This window comes from Gastrolobium bilobum, unplaced genomic scaffold, assembly GCF_033153095.1.
Source record: "Gastrolobium bilobum isolate Gb01-03AN ecotype WA unplaced genomic scaffold, APGP_CSIRO_Gbil_v1 utg4239, whole genome shotgun sequence".
Lineage (NCBI taxonomy): Eukaryota > Viridiplantae > Streptophyta > Magnoliopsida > Fabales > Fabaceae > Gastrolobium > Gastrolobium bilobum.
In genome coordinates, this window is record NW_026896746.1 from 141,592 (window position 1) to 166,575 (window position 24,984).

General features: G+C 32.8%; 4 protein-coding genes and 1 non-coding gene across 5 annotated transcripts; all 5 read right to left on the reverse strand.

Moving 5' to 3' along the window:
* Positions 1-1,155: 1,155 nt before the first annotated feature.
* LOC133301777 (26S proteasome regulatory subunit 6A homolog) lies at positions 1,156-5,274 on the reverse strand. Its single transcript, XM_061501473.1, has 10 exons — positions 5,037-5,274; positions 4,740-4,856; positions 3,786-3,893; positions 3,378-3,569; positions 3,085-3,276; positions 2,604-2,722; positions 2,382-2,469; positions 1,980-2,099; positions 1,759-1,899; positions 1,156-1,467 (listed from the first exon to the last, which is right to left on the reverse strand). Exons 1-10 carry the CDS (start codon positions 5,151-5,153, stop codon positions 1,390-1,392), a joined length of 1,272 nt encoding a protein of 423 aa, XP_061357457.1. The 5' UTR covers positions 5,154-5,274; the 3' UTR covers positions 1,156-1,389.
* A 3,769-nt stretch (positions 5,275-9,043) lies between these two features.
* Positions 9,044-14,036, reverse strand: LOC133301787 (uncharacterized). The gene is made up of 13 exons (XM_061501484.1): positions 13,707-14,036; positions 12,774-12,911; positions 12,542-12,623; positions 12,053-12,129; positions 11,827-11,942; positions 11,632-11,749; positions 11,039-11,155; positions 10,835-10,926; positions 10,440-10,506; positions 10,278-10,359; positions 10,075-10,166; positions 9,776-9,919; positions 9,044-9,290 (listed from the first exon to the last, which is right to left on the reverse strand). The coding sequence occupies exons 1-13, from the start codon at positions 13,827-13,829 to the stop codon at positions 9,144-9,146; spliced, it is 1,395 nt and encodes a 464-aa protein (XP_061357468.1). The 5' UTR covers positions 13,830-14,036; the 3' UTR covers positions 9,044-9,143.
* A 1,315-nt stretch (positions 14,037-15,351) lies between these two features.
* LOC133301794 (uncharacterized) lies at positions 15,352-16,868 on the reverse strand (the record flags this gene model as incomplete). The annotated part of the gene is made up of 5 exons (XM_061501494.1): positions 15,352-15,931; positions 16,108-16,201; positions 16,302-16,415; positions 16,497-16,658; positions 16,749-16,868. Coding segments are annotated over 5 exons (657 nt in total), but the record flags the coding sequence as incomplete, so codon positions are not given.
* A 1,286-nt stretch (positions 16,869-18,154) lies between these two features.
* On the reverse strand, positions 18,155-18,349 carry LOC133301802 (small nucleolar RNA snoR127). Its single transcript, XR_009750247.1, has one exon. It is a non-coding gene; the product is annotated as a small nucleolar RNA snoR127 (small nucleolar RNA).
* Positions 18,350-21,126: 2,777 nt separating this feature from the next.
* LOC133301783 (F-actin-capping protein subunit alpha) lies at positions 21,127-24,969 on the reverse strand. Its single transcript, XM_061501480.1, has 10 exons — positions 24,582-24,969; positions 24,379-24,494; positions 24,123-24,212; positions 23,530-23,594; positions 22,919-23,080; positions 22,701-22,779; positions 22,524-22,601; positions 22,099-22,173; positions 21,973-22,008; positions 21,127-21,477 (listed from the first exon to the last, which is right to left on the reverse strand). The coding sequence occupies exons 1-10, from the start codon at positions 24,688-24,690 to the stop codon at positions 21,370-21,372; spliced, it is 918 nt and encodes a 305-aa protein (XP_061357464.1). The 5' UTR covers positions 24,691-24,969; the 3' UTR covers positions 21,127-21,369.
* Between the last annotated feature and the right edge of the window lie 15 nt (positions 24,970-24,984).

The window sequence follows — 24,984 nt, forward strand, 5'->3', positions numbered from 1 at the left end:
GAACCCGTCTTTCTACATGACTCACGCGTTTAATTAGCATATGTTTAATATTTTCATTTAATATATACTAGATTTGTAAAATGTGAATTGTATAAAAAAAGAAATTTTTTACAATTTTTATTAATATTACATTTTTTCACTAGTGTAAAAAGGATAATATATAACATAAATGTCAAAAAAGGAAAAACATCAAAATCTCAATCAATTTATTCGATTTCTTTTTAAAAGTATTTTACTTTATTTTTCATTTCTTTTATTAAATTCAAGTTCTTCATATTAATCATGAATACAATATCTATTACAAAAGTACAATAAGTTAATTATGAATGTGACTATTGTATAAATTTTTTTATGAATGTGGCTTAAATTCATTTATCATAAACAAAATAATAATATAATAACATAATCACATGTCCCGCGTTCATTAAAATACAATAATATGAAGTATCAAATCAATGTAGTTTCTGATTCCACGACAAAAGTGAAGATTATTACACATGAAAAATAAAAACCTGTGTGATGGAGTTTAATATAACTTACTAACACTTAATAGAAAAAAATTTCTAACATTATTCTATAAAAAATATTGTGAGTTTTGATTTTTTTCAATTTATATCTTAAGCATAGAAATATTTTATTTCTAATTAAATTTTAAATTTATGCAAACTTTGTAATTGCATTTTTTTATTAAAAAAAGAAGAATAAAAATGTGTAATCTATGAACTAAGAATAAAAAAAACACAATATTACAACTTACAATTTACAAATTGTTTTTAAAGTATCATCTTTAAATTCATTAAAACAAAATATCTATAACAGTGATTTATTTCATGTACATCGTGACTCTTAAAATGAATTTGTAAAACAATTAACAATTACAAATATATATCCTCACTTATTTTACTTGTTTATTTATTTTTGTATAAGTATCCTCGCTTATTTTAAAATAACGTTGTCCTATTGTTTTCCGAAATAATAACGTTGTCCTTTATGCAGGGATTTCTTAACGGTTTTGCGTCTAGTGATTGGCTCCCTAAAGCACAAGTCCCATGCTAAATCAATTAATTAATGAAATCCATCTAAATAGGGTTGGACACTTGCAATGATAGGGACAGACAGGATTTAGTTTGGCACAAACAACCATTTTTTTGTACATTATCTTCAAATGTATTCTATTATTTTCTTCTTGTCTATTCAAGCTTGTAAACGAGATATCGACTTCACTAAGAAGCCGCACTCTGCATAGCCTGCTCAATGTCATGCGGTCTGCTGCTCGATAATTGTTGAATGATTATATTGACAAGCTATACGTTACATATGATTCGAGTAAAATTGACACTAGCAAACAAATGTCGAACATCGTTGCTGGTTTTCCATTGCCTTGAGTACTTATGCATAATAATTCAAGCTTGCTTTCTTCTTTGCTTGAACTTGAATGATACCTTCATTAAAGTCCTCATGGTTCACCTGCAATCGGACAAAAAACATACCTAATGATTATTCCCACATACGCAGATGGATTCATATTAGAATTTCTAACTTGGTCCTCCTAAGCTTTGGCATTGAATTGAATCAGAAAACCACAAAACTATTGACAACATTTTTGGAATAAAGGCAATGTTAAAAGAAAACAGAAAAAAATAAATAAATAAAAGAAAAAGAAAGATTCAGACTGAAATGACCACCGGGTAAATTCATGCTAGATTAATCATGATTTTTTAACTATTAAGTTGCTGTATATCTTGGAAGAAAGCAAACCTCAGTTGCATCTCGGCGAAGGGCCAGCATGCCAGCCTCAACACAGACAGCTTTTAGTTGCGCTCCGTTGAAATCATCTGTAGAGCGAGCTAATTCTTCAAAATTGACATCTGGGTGAACATTCATCTTCCGAGAATGGATCTATAATATTAACGTGAACACAGTAAGTAAATGTTCTGTCAGAAAATTACGCCAGCAGGTGAAGTTTGAAGATACAAAACCTGTAGAATACGGGCTCTTGCTTCTTCAGTTGGATGTGGGAACTCAATTTTTCGATCCAATCGACCAGAACGCATAAGCGCAGGATCAAGAATATCTGCACGGTTTGTTGCTGCAATCACCTGCAATTTGCAAGATAAATGAAAATGACATTTCAATCACCTAAATCCTAACTGAACAAAAATGTAATACATTTGATGCACTTCTAAGTTCTAAATCTAAGTAAGCACCATTACGTTGTTACACGTTAAAGTATGAATAAGTAATGTGACTAACACCAACAATGGGTTTTAAGAAGATGTATTCTACGATGTTTAACCAAAAGACAGCAAACCTCTTCGGAGCTCATTTTTTATCACATCAATCAGAAAAAAGAATTACAAAAATAAGAATAGAAGACAAACCTTAATCCGGTCATCACTACTAAAGCCATCAAGCTGATTGAGCAATTCTAACATTGTTCGCTGTACCTCCCTGTCTCCACTTACTTCACTGCAATCAGCCATCAATATATATCATAAGGTTGCTGAGCTACAACAACTGAAACAATAACCACCCCTTTCCCAAAAAAAAGAGAAAAAGAAGGGCAGATGCAAATGTACATCTAAAATCCTGCCTGCTCATACCTATCAAAACGCTTTGTTCCAATTGCATCAATTTCATCTATAAATATAATGCATGGAGACTTCTCTTTTGCCAGCTGAAAGGCATCACGGACAAGTTTTGCTCCATCTCCAATGAACATCTGTAGAATTCGAGGTTAGATCAGTCCTCCATTCCAAACTCAGCACATAGACGTGAGTACAAACACCTAAAGAAGTACAACAAATGTAATAGAGGATACAACTCTACTATTTAGATGGTTTGAAGAGATAGGGAATCATAAGATACTACACCCAAGCATATTTGTATCCTTCAACAAGTTTTAACAAGTTTCCTCTATATTGTAGAATAATGAAAACTTGCACATTATAAATCAGCAAAATTAAAAATACTAACTATTCAATCATATAAGCAAGAGGGAAAAAAAGGGTACAAATAAGCAACAACGAACTTATTAGCTATAATAAGAAAGTTAAGAGGAAATTTTTTTAGGAAGAGTCAAACCTGGACCAGCTGTGGGCCTGCCAACTTCAGAAAAGTAGCATTTGTTTGGGCTGCACAAGCACGGGCCATCAATGTTTTCCCAGTCCCTGGAGGTCCATATAAGAGCACTCCCTTTGGAGGACGGACTCCTAATTTCTGGAACCGTTCCTTATGGGTCATTGGCAAAACAATGGCTTCAACTAATTCTTGGATCTGTTAGGAAAGACCAAGTCATTGATCACAGAGAACCTGTTATCTAACCATAAATAAGAAAAAAATGGGTCTTCAATAAAATGCCAGTAATTAAAGCGCACCTGCTTCTCTAACCCACCAATGTCATTGTAGTCCTCCGTTGGCTTTTCATCAACTTCCATGGCCTTAACTCGAGAATCATACTCTGAAGGTAGGGTATCCAAAATTAAGTAACTATCTTTATTAACACCAACCAGATCACCAGGTTTTAACTTGTCAGGGTCAACAAGCCCAACAACAGGAAGAAAGATTGTCTGCAGTCAACAGAAAACATAATTAAGTACATGCTTGCAGTAAGTTATAATAAGGGCTATTCTTTGCCAACTAACCCCAAATCCATTATGTTTTCCTGGGGACCCCCAAAGAAAAGCATAAACACTAATAAAATAACAAACAATCTTAATGAAACAGTAAAACTGGAAATTGAAAAATGGAAATATCAAAAGTTATGAAATTATCAGCTTTGTCACCTGTCGAGTAGATGTCTTTAGCACGACACATTTTCCCTTCCTTTGGGAGTCAAGATCAATGTTGGCCCCATCTTCTTCAGCTTCATCTTCTGGGTTCATTTCCAATATCTAGAAATGAAAATATCATGTGAAAATTTGAGAAGAATGAGGAACATTAGGGGAGGAAAAAACCAAGTTAAATCTACACCAAGAGAAATCTCCACATTCAGCAGATTATCCTGACCTCGGAATTCAATCATTCATTATCGTTCACATTAGCAGATTGACATAGTGGCCAAACGACTAAAAATACAGGTTCAGACCCAAGGCTCATTGCACCAAATGCTACAAAATGTACCATGATGTACCACCAACTTTAAAAGGGAAACAACACTTAAAAATTTCTTTTCAACTTAGGGAAATCAAGTTCAGCTATAGTTGGGAAAGGAACGACTTTATGGGGATGCCCGTCTTGAACTTATAATTGATGTATGATAGAGCCTTCGGAAATTTCCCTAAAAAGTCATTTGTGAAAAGGGATATCAATGTTTATGTACAAATTATAAAGGTCTTGGAACTGAAAAGGAAAAAGGGGTTCAAATTTAGAGTCTAAAATTTTCGTATGGAATTCAACCTCACTACTTAATACAACTTTAAAGTTGAAACAATGTCATCATACATAATGCTACCTTAGAAGGGGATGACAACTTGAGTGGCATACAAAGAGTAAACAAGCAACATAGTCCTCGGAATTATTCTCCACAAGAAGTTTAGTTCCAGAATTTTATTTTTATTTCCTTTTTCTTTTATTTATTTTTCCTTCTTTTAATCTTTTCATTTGACTTCATCAGTCCAACTAGCCTGGGGTAAAGATGTTCTTGAAGTTGAATAAGTGGTCTATTTATTCGACATTTATAAATCACTACAGAACTGAAATAACATATAAGTAAAAAGCAACTAGGAGTAGCAAATGACCTCAACAATGTTGCCAACGAGGTAGGGCAACTGCTTATTAAGCTTAATCTTCTCCTGATTCTCTTTTATCTTCTCCTTGTATGAATCCAATTCCAGAGAAGTTCTCTGAACCTCTTCCTTCAACCACAAAAACAATTCAACAAAACCAAAAGAAAAAGTGTGAAAACCAAGATTTAACACATTCACTCTCATAGAAGAAACAGACAAGACAAGACAAGATTATAGTGTGCTGATATGAGAGCCGGCAGATGCAATGAATTGAATGAAAGCGAATTAGGAAGAGAGAAATAAAGAGACCTTGAGAATGCGATTCTCGTTTTCGAGTAGACGAGAAGCTCTGACGATTTCATCATTGCTCATAGACGCCAGCTGATCTTCTTCGAAGCTCGTAACCTCTAACATGGCCATCTCCATCGATTCAGTTACGATCAAACCTAATGAGATTGGGATTCAACTGCAACTGCAACTGCAACTTCAACTTTCGATGCACACAACACAACTTGTTCCAGAGGCAATCCCAAACTTCCCCCTTTTCTTTTTTCGTCTTTACGAAACAGAGTTTGTGGGCGGTGACCTTTTAATTGGACAAATTTACGCGATATGACTAAGGCCCAATACAGTAATGGGCTTACATATCATTTGTTCTATATATATATATATATATATTTTTTTTTTGTACATATCATTTGCTCTATTTTATTTTTACCATGATTTGATAATTTAGGGAGTGTATTAGAATGGGATTTTAATGGATTATTTTTTCATAAAAAAATTCATTGATATTCAATTAAAATTTAAAAGGACTAAAAAAAAGTCACATAATATTCGATTATGATTTGAAAGATTATTTTAGAGATCGTCCAAATCCGGTGGTATTCAATCAGGATTTTAAACAAAGAAAATATAATCTCGTAGTATTCAAAAATATTATAATTTTAATAAAAATTTTATTGTGTGGATTTCATGAGATTTTTTAGTGAGAAGTATAACTCTCACAAACTCACCCTAACCCCTAGAATTTCTTGAGATTTTTCTATTGCAATGCTTCTTCTTCCTTTGGCGGATCGACTCGCTCAAAATCGGGTTCCACCATGGGAGTTTCATCAAAGCTCAAAAATAGCACATTTTTTAGCGAATTTCATCACAAAACAACCCAACAAGATTCTAATCTAATCCATCTCGAGAATAACAAATTTTTTAGAGCTTTTGAAAGTTTAAAAAATAAATTTTTAAACTATGGGTCACAATTTTTCTTGGCTCAAAAAAATGTAATTTTTGTAGTAAAAATAATATAAAACAATGGGAAAATAACAGGGGAACAAAAATCTCCAAATCAATTTTCGTTTTACATCAATAAAACGATATCAATTAAAGAAATATTGAAACTTTCATAATATAAACCCTATGTTTTGTAACAATACATTTATGAATGAAATTTCTTCGCTATAGGAAACGATTTCAAACAATTTTTGTGTCAGTAGATGACTAAATACTTATTTTTAAAAGCTCCAAAGCAATTTAAGGTTTTAATGTATCGATTCAAAATAAACTGAGAAATTGCACTAAACTTTCATGCAAAATTTGAATTATTTTAGTAAATAAAAAAATTGTGGGTCTTATAACGTGGCGTGGAGAAGATGCTAAGACGTGAAGTAGAGATGATAATATGGGTTGAGTCCGACATGTCAACCCTTCAACCCACCAAAACAGAGCGGGATGGATTGAGATTTTTAACCCGCCAACCCACGGCAACCCGCTCCGCCTAAAAGTGGGTCAAAATCAATTAAACCCACCAGGTCATAATTTTTTTTTTTTTTTTTATAATTAAGTAGTATTTTATTTGTTATTAAGCTTTTATGATATCCAAAAAAAATTTATCTTAGTGCTCCCTAAATAAAATAAAGAATAGAAATTTTATTTATGACAAATGTTATCTATATATGGAGACAAATAAATTCCTACAGAATATTTAACTGAATATAGTATACATGTAAGAGTGAGATTAAAAAAAATTAAGAAGAGTGTGAAATAAAATTAAAAATATTATAAAATACATAAAATATAATTTATTTTAAAATTTTAATTATTATTTTTAATTAGTGTGTTCATTTTTTCAACCTATATTCAATAGTTGATGGCGAGTCGGGACGGCCAACTAGGGCTGAAACTGGGCCGGGCCGGACTACAGGGGCCTACGGCTCAGCCTACATATCGTCAGATCTGACCTAGTATGTTTCGTAAAATAGGGTGAACTTGGGCCTTGATAAAGCTTGTTTAATACAAAGGCCGTAGGCCCATTATCACAATGCCTGGCCTATAAGTCTACAAGTCGGCCTATATTGTATTATTTATTTAAAATAAAATAAATATTCCTTGAAGAAAAAACAAAAGATATAAATTTAATCAATTGTAATTATTTATAACTTAATTATATTCGATTATATTTTAATAGAAATCTAAATTTATTTCTTATGTAGGAGGAACCAACATCTTAGCATGTTAAATTGTGTATATGAATATAGGGAAAAGTGTTTATCCTTTTAAATGACACAACTTATATCCTTTCACTCTCACAAAGAGGTAGGACCCACACCTTTAGTTTTTTTATCAACTCTCTCCTCTTTTATCTATCTCTTTCTCTCTCTTAAAATGACATAACTTTACATCCTTTAAAATAACACACACTTTACCTATGAATATATTACAAGATTTTTGGGAGAGGTTATACTTACTACAAGCATCATGATGTGTTTGTAATTATTTTAATTTACATAGTAATGATAGTATGGATTTGTTTGTTGGATCTGATGAAATATATGTTATTTAACTTGAGTATTTTGCTTTTGAAAGTGACTTAAATGCAGATTGTATGAGTTTTGTTGTTATTCATGATTCTGTTTGGACGTTGAAATTATGATTTTTGGTTTAGCAATAGAATTTGAGTATTTTGTAAAGTGGATTCATGGTTCTGTTTGGAAGTTAAAAATTAATAGGCTAATGGGCTAGGCCAGGCCATTTGATTTTTTATAAACGGGCCAAGGCAAGCTAACAGTTAGACTCGTAATAGGCTTGGGTCAGGCTAAATTGAAATTTTTTGGTATAGGCTTGGACTTTTCGGAGCAAATCTTGGCCCAGCCCTGCCCACTTTCACCCCTATGGCCAACCCATATTGCCACCTCTAGCATGGAGGGCTGGTATATAGATATGTGAAGAGCTGCTGCTTATCATTTTACATCAAATTATTGATTGAAAAAATTATATTAGATTTTACTTTTTTTTATTAATATCATTGCATTTTTTTATTTTTTTATTGACTCTTATACTTTTGAATATTTGTTAAAAATTCATATGATTTTTTAAAATCTTATAAATTCGTATTATCCTTTAAAATCTTATAAATTCTATTAGAATCCTTTAAAATTCAATTTTATAAAATCTTAATTGTAAAAGAAATCCATAAAGTCACTATAATTTTATATAGTCTTTTAAAATCTATAAGATTTTTTTTATCTCAAAATAGCATTTTAAAATTATAATCCAAGACACCTCCCTCAAAGAAAAGACCAAGTAGTGATTGGGAATGGATCTATAACATGTCACGTGGGAAGATCCTAACCATTTATAGTTAAATAAACGGTGATTGAAAATGAGAGAAAAAAATATTATAATAGGAAGTAACATGAGTTTTTTTACCTTTTTGCTCCTCATTAATATTTAATAACCATTTTGCCATTTATTGCAAACTATCTACCAATCTGTCCCTCTTTAATCGATTAAGCCAAAAATTTAATCGATTAAATGGTCAAATGAAGATTTAATCGATTAAATCTTCAACTTAATCAATTAAATCTTCCTCTTTACCAGAAGAACAACCATATGCATAGGAGATTTAGTCGATTAAATAGGAAGATTTAATCGACTAAATCTTCAAGTCAACGATTTTTGCCTATTTTGACCATTTAATTGATTAAATTTTTGGCTTAATCGATTAAAGAGGGACATATTGATAAATAATTCTAAATAAGGGACAAAATAGTTATTAAATAATTAATGAGGAGCAAAAGAGTGAAAAAACCAAGTAACATGAGCATTACCGTTGATTTACCCATTAAAAGTTAAAATCCTCTTACATCACGTGATTATGTGTTAATGCACTCTCAAATTATTTAAAAAATGTGATGGCAGTGAGTGGAAGGACCAATGAGATAGCTGGGATTTTCTGAAGTGCAATAGTTTATTGTTTATACATTTTTTTAGTTAAATTGTACCAATAACAACAAACTATTTTGCTAAAAAGTGTCGTTGACTTGGAATATTAAAATTGAATTTAGCGAATTGACTGTTCAGTCATTCATCAGATTGAACATATAGCAACAACATGGATACACAGTTAGTTTTCAAAATTCAAAGCTTCCAATATATGCCCAATCGGTGCAAAATGCCAGCAACGATGGCCCAAAATAGGATCTCCGCGAAGATCACATACAGTAGGATGCCCACTCTCTTTGAATGCCAAACTTCAATGAAAACATGCTTTTGGATCCAATAGGTCTGTTGACAAAACAAATTAAATAAGTTAGTATTCAGCTATAGATATGTTCTTTGATTTCAAACATAAAAAAGATTAATGAAAAAATAAATAAATCATCCAAGAATAATAATTACAAGTCAGTATCCAGCTAAATTATATGTACTTTAAAGATTTGGGAATTGTTTTTATCATGTAACATAACCTAAAATCATCTTCTTACACACACAAATTTATATGGGACCCACTTTAAATTTTTTCTCTTTTTCCTATTCTCTCTCCTCTCTCCTCCTTTTGTGAGAGTAGGAAATTTGCTTTTAAGTTATGTTACATAACAAAAGCAATTCCCTAAAGATTTTACTTTTAAATTACGCGGAATCGTATAAGAATTAAGATATAGGTCTTAAATTATAAGATAGAGATTATGATGCTAAATCTTAAGGATATTGAACCAGAACTCAGAGACCAAAGTACATAGAAATTTTTAGATTAGATGAGATGAATGTACCAGTGTATTATGTGGGTCATCATAATACCATCCATTAATGAATCCTGCAAAGATTCCCTCAGCTGCCATGACATAGACAAGCATGGCATTCATGCCAATCCATTTCAAAGGCATGAACAAGATTTTCAAACCCCAAATATCAACCTACAATGACAGAGTGCCGATTCTAAATCAACCCAAATGACAATTTCAAACTAAAAGCAGGGTAAAAAATAATCCAGAAGTTAAAAGCTACCATTATAGAAAGGCCAGTACAATGTTCAATATTCACAGTAGAGACTAGAGACCAAAAAACATACCATAATATAGAAGGCTGAAAAAAGTAATGCTGCTGCTCCAGATGTGACACAAACATAGCTTAGTGTATATAACTGTTTATTCAAAGGAATGGCTGCAGAAAATGGAAGAAAAGAAAGGGGAGGGGGGCACCATCAGAATAAATGAGGATGGATGTATGTTTACATAGTAAGTTCCAGCCAACACTGAGTTAAAGAGTTCAGACCATGAGTGAAGTGAAGAATAACTCCTGAAGTAAGGAGAGCTAAGCCCATGAGAAGCCACTGCTTCAATCTGGAAGGATGATCCTAAAATCACAAAAGTGAAGAAGTAAGCAGAAGTTAAAGAGATGTCAAGAAACTGATTACTTTTGAGTCACATGCCTCACCTGAAAGTGTATGAGTACATGTCCAAAATGCAATCCAATGACCGTGGATAGAATAGCAGATATTGAACTGCAGTTGCATATGAAATGGCTCTAAGGATCAACAATACAGGTTAATGGTTATACATCTAGTGCGCCTAACAAAGGGGTGTATTCATAATCATAGTACAGTCCTCAATAGGGTCTCAGCATTAACTCTTTTTTTTTTTTTTCTTACTAACAATGTGAAAAACATTTTCAATAATTTGATCGTATAAAAATAGCAACTACTTCAAAGCAAACAAAACCAATATAGTTAAGAACTGATTGAAATCTAGAAAATGGAGTCGTTAATAGCATATTTGGGATCTCAGCTAAGCCAAACATGCACTTAGAGAATTTGGAGACCATATACAGACCTTAAAATTCCTTCTGGTTCAAAAGGAGCATAACACCATGAAGGAGCACTTTTTCTAAAAGGCCCTTCATATGGGGGTTTCACGGTGCAAGCCTGCAGCACTTAAAATAAAAGACAATAAGCGTTTGAAATTGCCATTAGCCAAAAAGTTAAGTGTTTGAAATTTATAGTAGAAAAAAGTGTCCGGGAGAAAATAACAACACACTTCAGATCTCCTCCAAGCTGGACGCTTATACATGTGATTAATTCCAAGCACCTCTCGGTCAATATATCCCACAGCATTACAAGGGGGATCTAAATTCCCTCTGACACCACAGGTCACCTAAAATTGACATTGCAAACAAATTAGAGAGACTAGAAACAGGAGAAAAATCAGATTATATTTAAACCAGTCGCTTTCTACATACTTTCAAGCATATAAATTGCTAAAACTAACAGGAACAAAACCTTAATATATCAACCATGATATTATAGTGATAACGCGGAGACTGAAAGTACTTCAATTCATTAGAGACTAGAGACAGAGACGTGTTAAATGACATTCTCCTCTATGAATTAAACATCATTGACTAGTTCATGTGTTTTAATATAGAGAGTATCAGATCTGGGAAGGCAACTGGAAGCTTACAGTGAAAGTGATACCAAGAGGATTGAAAACCAAAGACTACAATCCAGTACATAAAAAAAGTGTTAAAATGACATTCTCCCCTATGAATTAAACACTATTGATATTCCCACTGTATGTGTCTGTGTGGTGTGTGAAGTAAGAGTATCAGAGGCTGGCAACTGAAAGCTTACTGTGAAAGTTGTGCCATTATATATGCTGTCTGGGTTATGAACGGTGAATTGCCAGTCTGGAACATAAATTCCATAAAGTAATGCCATGTAAACAGTAAGTATACACGCCCCTACCAGCCTGAAATTTTAATAGATAACATGTTCAAAAGCAGATTGTATTGGCAAGCAACCAGAATTATACTATCACAGACTAACCAATGCCAATAGTACAACTTGAATATTGAGAGTTGGGTGGGTTCCGGATCTCTAGCTTGTGCATTTTTTGAAAATATCTCCACCAGTGCTACAACCAAATATGCCAGAGCAATTCTCTAGAAGGGGTACAAACACAAGTATTAACTCTTTTTATACTCAATTTTATTAGCTAAAAACTTCTCTATCAAAATAAGCAGAAAAAAAGAAAAAGAAAAATCAGAATCACCTGAAGAATGCCACACCACCTTATGTGTTTCATGTCAACTCCATATGTTAGATTGTCCGGAGCATGTGAGTAACCACCTTCATCATTGAGGTCATCCATCACATCAAAATTAGGCATAATGATATTTCGTTTTTCACCCCACAAGGATGTCATATCAGGAGAATATTTGCTAATATGAAATTTAGATTCAGTTATTATAGCACATTTTAGCAGAATAACTTTCACACTAGTACACTACCAATTTTAATGATCAGAAGGGAGTAACGATTATCGAAGTTTATGCTATATTGAATTAGTAGTTCCTGTTTCTTCGTCCCCTCCAAAACTGGGGCACTGTTGGGAACTGTGAACTTAAGTCCACTTCCAAGGCTAACAGAAAATGCTCATATATCACATTATTAAAAACGGAGGTGTAAGACTTAAAGAGGAAATGCATGTAGAAAAAGTTCTGTTTATTACATTACTTCTCTATGTAGGAGAAAAACTAACCTTGTAAGACAAGACCCCAGAAGAGGAGTTTGAGTGTTCTAACTAGCACCTTTTTTACAGCTAGAAGTCTATTTGGTATTCTCTGGACATCAAATAGAAGCATCAATAGATAAAGGACTGGTTTGAACCAAAATATAAGAAGAAGAAGAAGAAGAAAAACAAAGAAAGGAACAGAGAATCTAGGTACTTAAAGCATATTCCGAGTCACCCTATTTTCTCATTTACAACTAACCTTGAGAGCAAGAGGAATGGCCATCCCCACAATGAACAAAAAGAAAGGCATGACAAAATCAGCAAGATTGCAACCATTCCATGGTGCATGACCAATCATTGGCCATTGTCCTCCAGCATCATCAACCAAGATCATTAACTGCATAGCATATTATCAAAACACGTTAAAGCAAAATCAAAATTATATTTACCAATCATAAAAAAAAGTCAATAATATTTTTTTGGTTGGTGGTTTCAAAATGATATTTTTATAACAGAGAAATAAGGGAAAACAATGGCGTACATAAAATTTTCACCTTTAATAAATGCAATTAAAATCGCCATCTGCCACAGTGACATGCTGATACTAACCTAGTCATGCACGTAAATTCAGACTCATAGCAGTTTTTCCATCACGGTATAACTCTTTTGGCTGAGTACTTTACAATGACAAACACAAATGCAGGCGCAGCAAAATTGGCTACGAAGTGATGGCAGACTACAGTATTTTTTTTTTATCTACTTTTCCAAATAAAAGATTAAGCCATAAAGAGATTACCATTTTGTTTTCTATATTAAACTTTTGCTGCTGATATGAAGCCAAACTATATAATCTACCCACATTTTCCTTAACTACATGAAGAGGGGGAACAAGTAAGCAAAATAAGCACGACCATACCTTAATTATGATTCACTAGCAATATATGTCCCACAAAAGTTAAAAAGTAAAAGACTCTTACAATCTTTGTAATTATTTATTTTCTTTGAGCTGACAATCTTTAAAGGAAAGAATCCGTTTATAATTTTTTTTTATAAATTACACTCAATACAAAGTATGACCGGTCATATTTAATATAATTTATAAAAGTTTGTAAATAATTTATTTTTTTTATCTTTAAAATTTTTATTATCATCTTATATTTGAAACTTTTAACATAAATAGAGAGAGAAGTACCGCAACAGTAAGACCCCGAAAGATGTCAAGCGAAGCAACGCGCTTTGCTTTAGGCAGCTTCTTGTCGGAAACAGGCAACGCTTCCGAAACACTGAGGCTGTGCTCGCCTTTGATTTCGTCCATAGTAATTAGTGTTGTGCTTTTCTTCTACACCTTCAACTGCATAAGCTGGTTAACATGCTCTCTCTTTAGTTTCTCCTCTCAACTCTTAACTCTGAGGGGAATAATAATTATAATAATATGGACTGCTTAGAAGATAAGTGTTAGTAGAATCGAGTTGTACATATGGTCATGGTCTTCAAACTAATAATTATACGGAAAAATATACTCTTAGGTTGTTGTAGGAGAGTGATTTTTTTTACATATATCGATTTTCGTATTATTTTTTTTTCTTTTTCTATATTGAATGATTCTCACGTATAATTATCTCTATAACATGAGTCAGGAGAGAGCTTCTTATGAGATTAATAAAGCACTAATTATATATGTGAAAATATGATCTGTACTGTAGCATTAGACAAAATATATAAATGGATTGATTCATGTTCCTTGTATCACATTTGTCAATGAATTGCTGGCCTACCATCTTTTTAATTGTTTTACTTGCTATCTCAGACTATGACACTCGCATCGGAATCTTATCAAGATGCTCAAAAATAATAAAATATTATATGATGATAGTTATACCTATACAGATGTTGATTCAGTTTTGACAGATTTCATTGAATTTGACGCATTATTTATTAGAATTTATTGTGCTTTTGTAATTTAATGCTATTATTTGATGATATATTATTATGTTATTTAATAATATATAAATTATTAAGCTCGTTAAATAATATAATAATATAAAATTTAACATACTGATAATTATATAAAATTAAACTCAATTTGTTATTACTTAAAATATATGCAAGCAAAAGAAAATAAAATTGCACATTAAAATATTACTCTAAAATCATAAATTATTTTTACACGTTCAATATATTTAAATTATCTATAAAACAAATTTTTATTTGACTCCATAAATACAAAATGTATTTTATTTTCAAAAATTTCAAAGTCACGTTCCCATCTTTGGGACTAATTACGACGTCAATGCAGTATTATGATTGCACAATGCTAAAATAGTGGTTAGTCAAGTGAGTTAATTATTACCAATGTTTAAAAATATTGCCAAATTCTGTTTTGTTGCAAGCTCGTGCTATGAAATCCGAACTCTGAAGTTAGGAAACGGGAACCATTAACTAGTCTAGCAATATAACTATCAAAATTAATTCCCGGGCTCTGCCCATCAATCTCAGCGACAACCATTCAACCAAAAAGGAAAATAAATATCAGCAACAATAAAAAAAAAAGAGTTCTAATTGTTCTTGAAGCTAAATCTTTCACTTTGAGTAATCATCAAGTTAATAAATAATCTCTATTTTAGCTAGAACGTTTCCTCATGTTAATATGTATTTAATTGTTTCCTAGCTGAATATTTTTCTTTTCCCATTTTCATTGCTGTTTTATTTATCTTGGGGTAGAGGGATCTGTTTAGGGTGACCTTAAGCCCGAAGTGCCATCGATATCCCCAGGTAATTTAACATAAAATAGCAGTTACATAAATTACTAAAAGTTAATCATACTTCATACACATCACATTACGGGCATTGGTCCTTCCCAGAGATATTGTAAAATCCTCCAATTGTTTTCTGTAACAGATTTATCTGCAAAACAAGCTAACACCGGAAGGAGTGTCCCAGAAGACCCAAGCTATTGTTGGGCTAGAAGGACAGAAAAGATAACTAATGTAACACGTATTTCTAATATGATAGCATAAATACGGTTTATGAGCATCAGCACAGGCAAAATGAGATTGAGACAACAAATCAAGTTTTCTATTGCATGTAGACCCATCAAACATGATAGCTGATGGAACACGCTTTAGAAAACTTGAAAAACTAGTAGATAACTCCAAAATTCTATTTTCAATGCCATATGCAGGTGTGCCTCACAGCACTTTGAGATAAAAAAAAAAAATTCTACAATCACTTGAACTTCCTCGGAGGCTTGTCAAGAAGTTTTCGAAACATTATTATCTGATCTTGGGACTTCGTTCTTTGGCAGCAAATACAATGGAAGAAAAGAAGGAACGATGAATGCAATTCCGAGGCCGAGTAATGCCAGAGCCACTACCCACCAAGCTTTGTGGGGTATGCCTAATAATAGTTCATCACATACTGTCATATCAACAGAAGAATAGAATATAGAATATTAGCAACAAAGGAAATTATGTGGAGCCGTCCGACAATAATCTAAAAAATATAAGATAAATGCAAATACGTATAAAACTAGTAATGAAGCATTGGATGCGATAATTACTAATATCAAAATTATTAATATAGCCAAAAATTACCTATATTGAAGATTATAAACTGCCTCTCAGGTACATGCAGTTTTGCTGGAAACCCCTCAGGTTCCACAGTTACTAATAATAAATGAGTTTCATCCTGAATTAAGTCAACGTTGGAAGAATAAAACATAATAAAATTGAGCACAAACAGACTTTTCAAAAAAATTGGACTAAAAGGCTTTATACTGATATTGGACCTGATTGCTATAGGTCTTAAAAATTAGCTTTTCAGTGTTGAGCAATCTCCTGTTATTGTTCGGCACCACATCTGACTTGTCTCTCTTCAGTTGTATGGAAAAACTAGCGGGTATCTGGTATTTTAGTTAGCGTGTGTCAGTTTCCAGAGGAAAAATCCCCAGCAAAGGAACTGAAATAAGACAAAATATACATACAGAAGCTGGATATGATATCTTCACTTCATACCACATATGGGGCTTCAGATCTTGTAAATGATAAAAGCGAGAGCCACCTTGTAATGGCAAAGTTTCTTTCCACAGCTCTTCTCCAACTTTCAAAAATTTGTCCTCAACCCTATGACAGTGAGCGGTTGACCCCTATAACCAAGTTAATAACACGGGGACATCTGATTTGTAGAGTCCAGAAAATTAAGATGAGGAAATAATTGAGGATTTTTATACACTCACATATTCCCAAAGCAGAGGGTTGGGCCCTTCATGACCATGTGGAGAATGAAAAGCAGAATAAGCATATTGCACATTTAAATTAGATGGACTGATAATGAAGAAGACACCCAAATCTTCAACTCAAACCTGCAAAAGTTTAGGTATTTTAGTACGTTCAAAGTGGTAGAATTTAATATTGCATAGAATTTTTATGAACTACACCACCTGTCACCAGATAAAGAGAAGCATTTTTATAAATAAGGATAAATAAACATATATAACTGAAACGGACTCGAAAAAGCTAAGGGATAGAACAAAAAAATTTCAAATTCCGTAAGAATATTCAGACACTGCTCAAGTGAAGTGCACAAAATGCAATAACAGACAGGATAAGATGTCTTCAGATCACGTTTTCATGCCCCCCCTCTTTCTCTTTTCCCCCAGGGACTGAGAAATCTAGATTTATAAATTTCCACAGTTGGTAGATGAGTTGACTTGTAAGCTGAGATAAGGATGCAAAAATATAAACGACACCAATGATAAGTGGCAGAATTTTGAGTGCTAGAGTTTAGAGAAACTCTACTCCTCAACTGTCCATAGCTGGAGAGCAGAAAGTGCATTATAAATTATTTAGTAAACCGACACTAAAACATGATTAGGAAAAAGAAAGAGGTTATAGTTTGTAATCATGTAATGATATTAAATAAGTAAAAAATGTGAGAAAGTTATACAGCAATATGAGAAAGAATAGTAATACAACAAAGCTTTTTTATTTTTTTATCAGTTTGGGATGGATAAAAAGAGGGACCTTCCCTTTCTAGTCCAATCTCTACATAAACCCGTCTTTCTGTGATTAAGACAAGATTTGATTCTAGATCCCTAAGCCAACTAACAACTTTCAGACAAAAAGGTTTATGCAACAACAATAATAGCCTAATTAACATCTCATGATTGTTTAGTTTAGGTTTAAGCACAATATTAAGCTACAGCAGCTTGGTTTCCCATTTGAATACTTCACAAATAATTAGTGTCTGATAATGCATTAACAGAATTGATAACGTCAAATTGGCATTGAACTGAAATGCTTACAAATCAAAATGGAACCAGCAGAAGAAAACTTGACAATTCTATTACCCATTTTATCAAATATCTCACATGCAACATCCATTCTCTTCAGCCTTACATTTTTTTGGCAATGATTACAAACAGCACAACAACCAAGCCCAATATTTAATTCCAATTTCGAATCCTAAGCACTTTGGAATTATCAAAATTAACACTAAAATCTATATATTCGAGTTCACATTCCCTATTTCCCATTTATGGCATTTGTAAATTTACCACCAAAGATGCTATCCAACACAAAATGAAGACACCAAAACGACTACTACCCTTCCTTTTTTCCGGAAAAACAAACGTGTTGCGGTTCTGGTCAGGAAACAACCAATCTCCTTTTTGATCATCAGAGAAATGCACTTCAACATGGGGCAATCAACATCAACCAAAGCTTGCCCACATGCTTGTACGTTTTAAGTTTTGGAATGAGAACAAGCTTTAAAGATAACGTTTGTTGCCTCATGGAGCACATGAATGTCTGATTTGGCTAAGTCGCATCATTCCAGAGCCAGAGAGAGGAAAGGAAGCCCATAGATTTCATTACTTTCAATTCAGATTATTACAGAAATGAAATGATTTACCATTCATTTCGACCTTTGCGAAAGAAACTATGCCTATGTCAGCCAATGCTGGCTTAAAAGAGACCAAACAACCGAATAGCCATGGATTCTTAAAGTATAACTAGCTTTAATGAAAGATAGATGTACCTGTTACTTTGTGGACACAGATTCAAAGTTCATCCGAAACAAAACCCAGAAAAGTCACCTGAGTCAAGGAGATATTAGCATATACGGATTTAAAAATAAACCCTAACCCTCAACCAGAGCGAGTTCTTAAATTAACAAAGGAATTATGCTATTGATAATATAATAAAGAAATTAACAAAGGAATGCAGTCAAATTAATAAAAATAAAATAAAATTTAATATAATTTTTTTAATGAGTAAAATATAATATAATTTTTAATAAATATTCAAAATTATTAAACAACAATTAACAGTTTTTCATATATCTAAAGTTGTAATAATTCTCTATACATTAGCATTTTTTGAGTTTGCCCGATACGTTGAAAATTATTTTTTTCATTTGATATCAAAGCTATGCATACATGATTGTAAGACCCAATTTTTTTTTTATTAAAATAATTCTAAATTTGCTTATAGAACCTAAAGTTCATGATAAAATTTCGTTTGAAATTTTCTACAATTGATCTTGAAAACCTTGGAGCTTTTGTTCTACGTTATGAGAGTTTTATTACCATATATCATATGCATATTTTCATTGAATATTTTAAGAAAATTTTGAATATGAATTTTTGTGTTTTATTATGAAAGTTTAAAAAAATTCTCAAATTTTTTTCAATCCATATATTGAAACTTTAAATTGCTTTGAGGCTTTTGAAAAACAAGTTTTTAGTTATTTATTGACACAAAAATTGTTTGAAATTGTTTCATACAGTGAAGGAATTTCGTTGATGAATGTATTGTTACGAAATATAGGGTTTATATTATGAAGGTTTCAATCTTTATTGTTTCATTGATGTAAAACGAAAATTGGTTTGTGGATTTTAGTTCCCTTATTATTTTTTCACTGTTTTTGCGTTATTTTTAATACAAAAATAACACATTTTTGTGCCAAGAAAGATCGTAAGTCGTAACCCATAGGCATAACTTAAAAATAACTTTTTAATGTACCAAAAAAAAAAAAATCACTTTTTAAACTTCCAAAATTTCTCAAAATTGGCTTAAAAATATTTTTTTTATATAGATTATATTACAATCTCGTTAGTGTGTTGTTTCTGGGTTATTTTGGGATAAAAATTGCTTAAAAATATGCTTTTTGAGTTTTGACGAAGCTCACATGGCGAAACTTGATTTTGAACAGGTCGACAAGACAAAGGAAGGAGAAAACACTGCAATAGAGGAATCTCAAGAAATCTTAAGGGTTATGGTGAGATTGTGAGATAGGTATACTAAAAAGTTTCACGAAATTCACACCAATAAAAAATCTATTAGAATGCTACAAGATTATTTTTCCATTATTTAAAATCTTGATTGAATATCAACGAATTTGAACGGGCTCTAAAATAATATTTTAAAATTCTAATCGAATATCATGTGGCTTTTTTTCAATCTATTAAAATCCTAATTGAATACCAATGGATTTTTTTGTCCAAAAATAATCCTTTAAAATCTCAATCCAATATACTCCTAAGATTTTAAATTTCTCCCAAAGATAGTCCAAAAACATATATTCTCACCCCACCTGTTTACTTCTCTTTTTTTTGGAGTTACCCAACCCTAATTATCTCTTTGAGACGAGTTGGCTCCCTCCGGTATCCCCACGAGCTTCGACTCTTTGAGCCGGCTATGGGACTAATCCGGAGTGCGGGGGAACAGTGATGGCTAAAGGTTCAGCCCCGTCCCCAAGAATGCATTCAGCGGGAATCGAACACATATCCAACCCCACTAACTCAGCGCCAAATTACCAACACATATCCAACCTGTTTACACGCCAACTAACTACCATTATTTGGTCAGGTTTTTTTTTAAAACCACAGTCATTTTACTTAAAATTAATATTCTTTTATTATAATTCTATTTCTTTTATAATAAAATACGATAACTTTGATTAAAATAATATAATTTTTTATTTTTTAAAACAAATACTAAGCCTATATATACAATTTCCGACAATGGAATTGATTTTATTTTCATTCTATAAACCTGTTTGGCTAATTAATTGGATTCTTATAACCACGCGACCAACTTAATCTCTTTAGTTGGCCATTGCGGCAATTTGATTAATGGCACAGATCAAGGAGTGTAAATTTTTATGGCACAAAGAATAAGGTATAACTTTATTTTTTAACACCCAATGTACTTTTTTTTTGAAAAGAATCAATTTGTACTTTAAAAATCATATTTAATAAATAACTTTTATTTAGATAATAAAATTAATTTTAGAATGCAATATATTTTTTGAAATTGTGTGAAGTTTATTCGTGGAAGTTAAAAATTTGTTTTTCTTAAAATCAATTTTATTACCCAAAATTGATTTTACTCGCCATGATTTTTTTCAACCAAACACAGACACTGATGCGACTCCTGTTTGAATTTTCATACATAAACTGTTTTCAACGTTCAACTATAAACCAAAACAGGCTCTAGATCATTGTACCAAAATCAATGTCAAACCAATTACCTGGATATTTTCCCTTAAATAAACTCTAATGCGTGTTCTGAAAATTGCTGCTTGCAACATTTCTAAGTGCGGTCACGAAAACTTTTTAGGAAATAATGGATAGAAACAAGCTTAACTCTTTACTGCTATACAAATGTTAAAAAAGAATTACGGTACAGTACAACGGCGGAAGACACTCCGACAAAGGGTGCTTCAAGAAGCAAATGAGTGAATATAAAGTCAACCCTAAGAATGAATGACTTTATCAAATTACATATAGTGAACATATAAGGAACTTGTCACCACCGAGTTCGAGTAAACACAACTATTTGTTGTGTGTGTAATTACTTCCCAATGCCAAGCTCTTTTGACATGTCTCTTGTCAAGCTGAATTGCAGAGTATTATGCCATGGAAATAAGGTGCGGGTGACTGGAAGTTTCCTCCGAAGATCCTGCCAATAATTGTAATCGAAAAGCTTCAAATTCAGCAGGTAATGCTATAGATTTAACACCCAAGAAAAGCAATAAATATAGCTAGACCCTCCTATTACCAAGTTTGATGCTTGTACTCGGGCATGATTTAGACAGGTCTTAAAAATGATACAACTAGACATAGCTTCCACAATATATAAGTACAAACCAATAGAATCAAGTGACTTAGATAATGACCACCAAATTGTTGCAAGCGTTAGCAATCATGCGAGACCATATAAGTCGCTTAACATGATACAACAATAAAATGAATTGATCCAGTTGGTAAAAGAATCACAAATAGAAGCATCTTAGAGGTGTTGTTTGGTCTCAGCCATGACAAAGATGCCTAGCGAGATAAGTTAGGCATATGAGATTGCTTTAATGGGAATGAATAATTATCAGACTTTACAGAAATGACATCTGAAACTTAGAGTGAAGATGAAAAATATCTGGGATCATATAATAAAGGGTACCTTGAAAGTGGAATCAGGAAGGTTTAGATATGATGCCTGTCAAGTTATGGTCATTAGTAAATCTTCAGCACATTATTCAAAAAAGAAAGAAAGACAAAGCAAGCTACAAGAAGACAAATTCAGAACCTCAAGAGAAGCAAGGTACTCTGTTTCATGGTGACGAATAATGCTTGATATGGAAAGTGCACAATCTTCAGGGGCCTGCAAATAAAATCAAACGATGAAATATAGTAGATAACCTTGACACAAATATGAATAGATAACTATTCTCTTTCTATAAATCTTCCATCTATACCTCAATATTATCATTTTGTAAAACAAAGACAGTTACTAAAACATTCTCAGGCTTGCACAATGACAGAGAAAACAAGCAAGGATAAGGTACATTAGATAGTAAAAAAAAAAATGTTTACCGACAACAACAAAAAAAGATTGTAAAAAAATAAATAAATAAATAAAATAAACATGCAAGGACATGCACATATAGCTTAAGCAATAAATTTAAACTGAATAAAAACAAAATGTCAAAGTAATGCTGATTTATGGTTAACCTGAAAAAGAGTTGCATCTTTGCATTCATGCTTTGCATCTAACTGCACATTTCCTTCCTCAAAATAATGGGCACCCACCTGAAAATAGGATAAAAATAATCTTGTTAAAGAAGGCTTATATAGTTATCGTAATTCGTAACACCCCAATCAATGCATCAAATATCTACGTAATATTACCTGCAATTTACCCTTTACTTCCACTGTTTGTTGATCATCTTTGAACTCAATATTCCATATTGAACACCAACTCCCATTGCTATACAAAAATGCCAAAGAAAAAATACAAAATATATTGAGTTCATTACATGCATCAATTTTCCTAGTGTGCAACTAGTAAAGTAGAAAACGGTGATCAACAAGAACAGTTGGAATTTCATTCAACTAATTTCACACACCAGAAATTTTGCGGGCTATGCCTAGCAGCAGAAATCACCACAGCAAGCTCAAAATCAGAACCTGGGCCATCTAGATCCTTCCCATTTACACAGTAGACAGAGCAGACACCTTTTGGATAAGCTTCTTCAACATATTTAAGTATTTCAGCATCCAGACTGCATCTGTAATAAATAAAACTGTGTTATGCAAGCAATAAAGTATGAGAGATATGGAAATGGTACTCAAGTTACTATAGGGTCAGTCACTACTTCATGCCCTCAAATGCTAACGAATATAGTTTTTTATTACAAAAATTAATGCCACGAATCTAGTACAGGACAACAACTAAAAGGAATATGAATTAACACTGAAGAAGATATCTCTGCAGTTAATCTACAGTAAACAATTATTACTCTCTGAGTTCACATGGTCAAATTTGTGGAATAATAAATTACTAAAGCAACAGAGAGTAATAAGGTTAATAGAAAAATGAAGAAATTCATTGAAAAGCAGTGCACTCCGCCCCTCAATATCACAAAACATTGTGAAGCTCACATTAGTAAAGGTATATCAGATTCAGATGACCTACTAGACATATAACATTTCAACCATGGAAATTGTAGAGCATTACCGAAATTCTTCAATGTATGGAGATGGAAGTTCCTCATCCATTGCAGGTCTTACCGCTGTACAAACCTGAGACATTTAACACACAATCATGACAATAGGAGATACCACTTAGCAGTAGCACGACTGGACTTTATCCTATTTATCACAAAAGTCATAGTAGGTCGCAATAACAAATTTTCATGATTTGCTTTATCCCCAAGCTTCCAATTCTTGTAAATTATGATGTACTCACAGAAAACGCATGTTCCAAGAAGAAGCAAAAGGTTGAACCTTATAATGCTAGACATCAATACTAAAGTTGAACTCAATGCACGAAGATACAGATTACATTCATTATAACGTTTAATGTGCTCTACATTTATTAAACATGAATTAAAGAAATAAAAAGTAATTAGTATGACAAAGGCCTAGTTTGTATATCCCATTCCTCAAGAAACAACGGAAAGTTAAGTGGAACTATGGCATGCATATTCAAAAACAAAAATCAGTAATGAACCCCCGCTTTAGTTTTTTTATTTTTTTCTGAAACAATATTTAAGAAATTAACCTGGTATTTGGTTGATCCACTTAAGCTCAGATAGAGAGAGGACTTACTTGTTTAACATGGTCAACTATTGCTACTTGGGCAGTCCTAGGATCAAGAAATGCATTCCCTTCAAGCTCGCCAAACGAAGTAACCAGCACCTGCATGCACGTGTTAGAATTAACTCATGGTCAACTATTGATTTGTTATACATCATGATAAAAGCATATCCAGTACCGATCCAATGAATTCAAAAATAAATAAACCGATGAGGAAACCCTAGGAATTAATGTGTAGAGTAGGGGATGTTTGGCGAGAGAGAGTTACGTCTCCGCTCCGATTGGGCAATTGAAGGGAAATCAAGTGGGATTTGTTGTAAGAAGGAAATGCTTCGGAAGCTGCCTCATTGTACAAATCGTCGTCGTTCAGAATGGATTTCACATCTGCAGAAACGATTTGGGAATTGAATTGGAGATTTAGATTAGAATAGATAGCGAATCGCAAAGCAAATGCCGAGGAGGAACAAGAACCTTTTGCAACGTATTGGATTTCTCCAGGGGGAGCGTTGAGGAGGAACCATTTCGCGATTTCTATCTTCTGCTTCTCGCAAAGCTCTGATTCTTCTTCCTCTTCTGCCATATCTCAGTCCAGAGGACTAGGCAGGCAGGATTTTAAAATGAAAATTGCAAATGCAACAACTGCACCTGCACTGATGAATGAAGATCTCGCCTATTCCAGGCCAATCAGAACCGTCCACAACATGGGCTCCACAATAGAAAACATTATGGGCCCAACCTCGTATAATAATCACACTCGATAGTTCGTTTGGTAATTGGTAATTGGTACTGTGTGTTTGTGTTGGTGTGTGATCTGTAAAGTATCTCTGCCATGGCACCCTGTTTCACCTCAAATGATTTTTCGTCGACAATCACG

What these genes read in the sequence shown, in the direction of transcription:
- LOC133301777 (XM_061501473.1), bottom strand. Translation starts at nt 5,153, where the DNA reads ATGGAGATGGCCATGTTAGAGGTTACGAGCTTCGAAGAAGATCAGCTG. An exon ending in CAGGCCCACAGCTGGTCCAG is followed by an intron (nt 2,723 to 3,084) that starts GTTTGACTCTTC and finishes CGAATTCTACAG; the next exon opens with ATGTTCATTGGAGATGGAGC. An exon ending in TTCGCCGAGATGCAACTGAG is followed by an intron (nt 1,468 to 1,758) that starts GTTTGCTTTCTT and finishes GTCCGATTGCAG; the next exon opens with GTGAACCATGAGGACTTTAA.
- LOC133301787 (XM_061501484.1), bottom strand. Translation starts at nt 13,829, where the DNA reads ATGGACGAAATCAAAGGCGAGCACAGCCTCAGTGTTTCGGAAGCGTTG. An exon ending in CTGGGGTCTTGTCTTACAAG is followed by an intron (nt 12,130 to 12,541) that starts GTTAGTTTTTCT and finishes TCAATGATGAAG; the next exon opens with GTGGTTACTCACATGCTCCG. An exon ending in ATAATGGCACAACTTTCACA is followed by an intron (nt 11,156 to 11,631) that starts GTAAGCTTTCAG and finishes TGTCAATTTTAG; the next exon opens with GTGACCTGTGGTGTCAGAGG.
- LOC133301783 (XM_061501480.1), bottom strand. Translation starts at nt 24,690, where the DNA reads ATGGCAGAAGAGGAAGAAGAATCAGAGCTTTGCGAGAAGCAGAAGATA. An exon ending in TGCCCAATCGGAGCGGAGAC is followed by an intron (nt 24,213 to 24,378) that starts GTAACTCTCTCT and finishes ACGTGCATGCAG; the next exon opens with GTGCTGGTTACTTCGTTTGG. An exon ending in TAGTTGACCATGTTAAACAA is followed by an intron (nt 23,595 to 24,122) that starts GTAAGTCCTCTC and finishes TAAATGTCTCAG; the next exon opens with GTTTGTACAGCGGTAAGACC.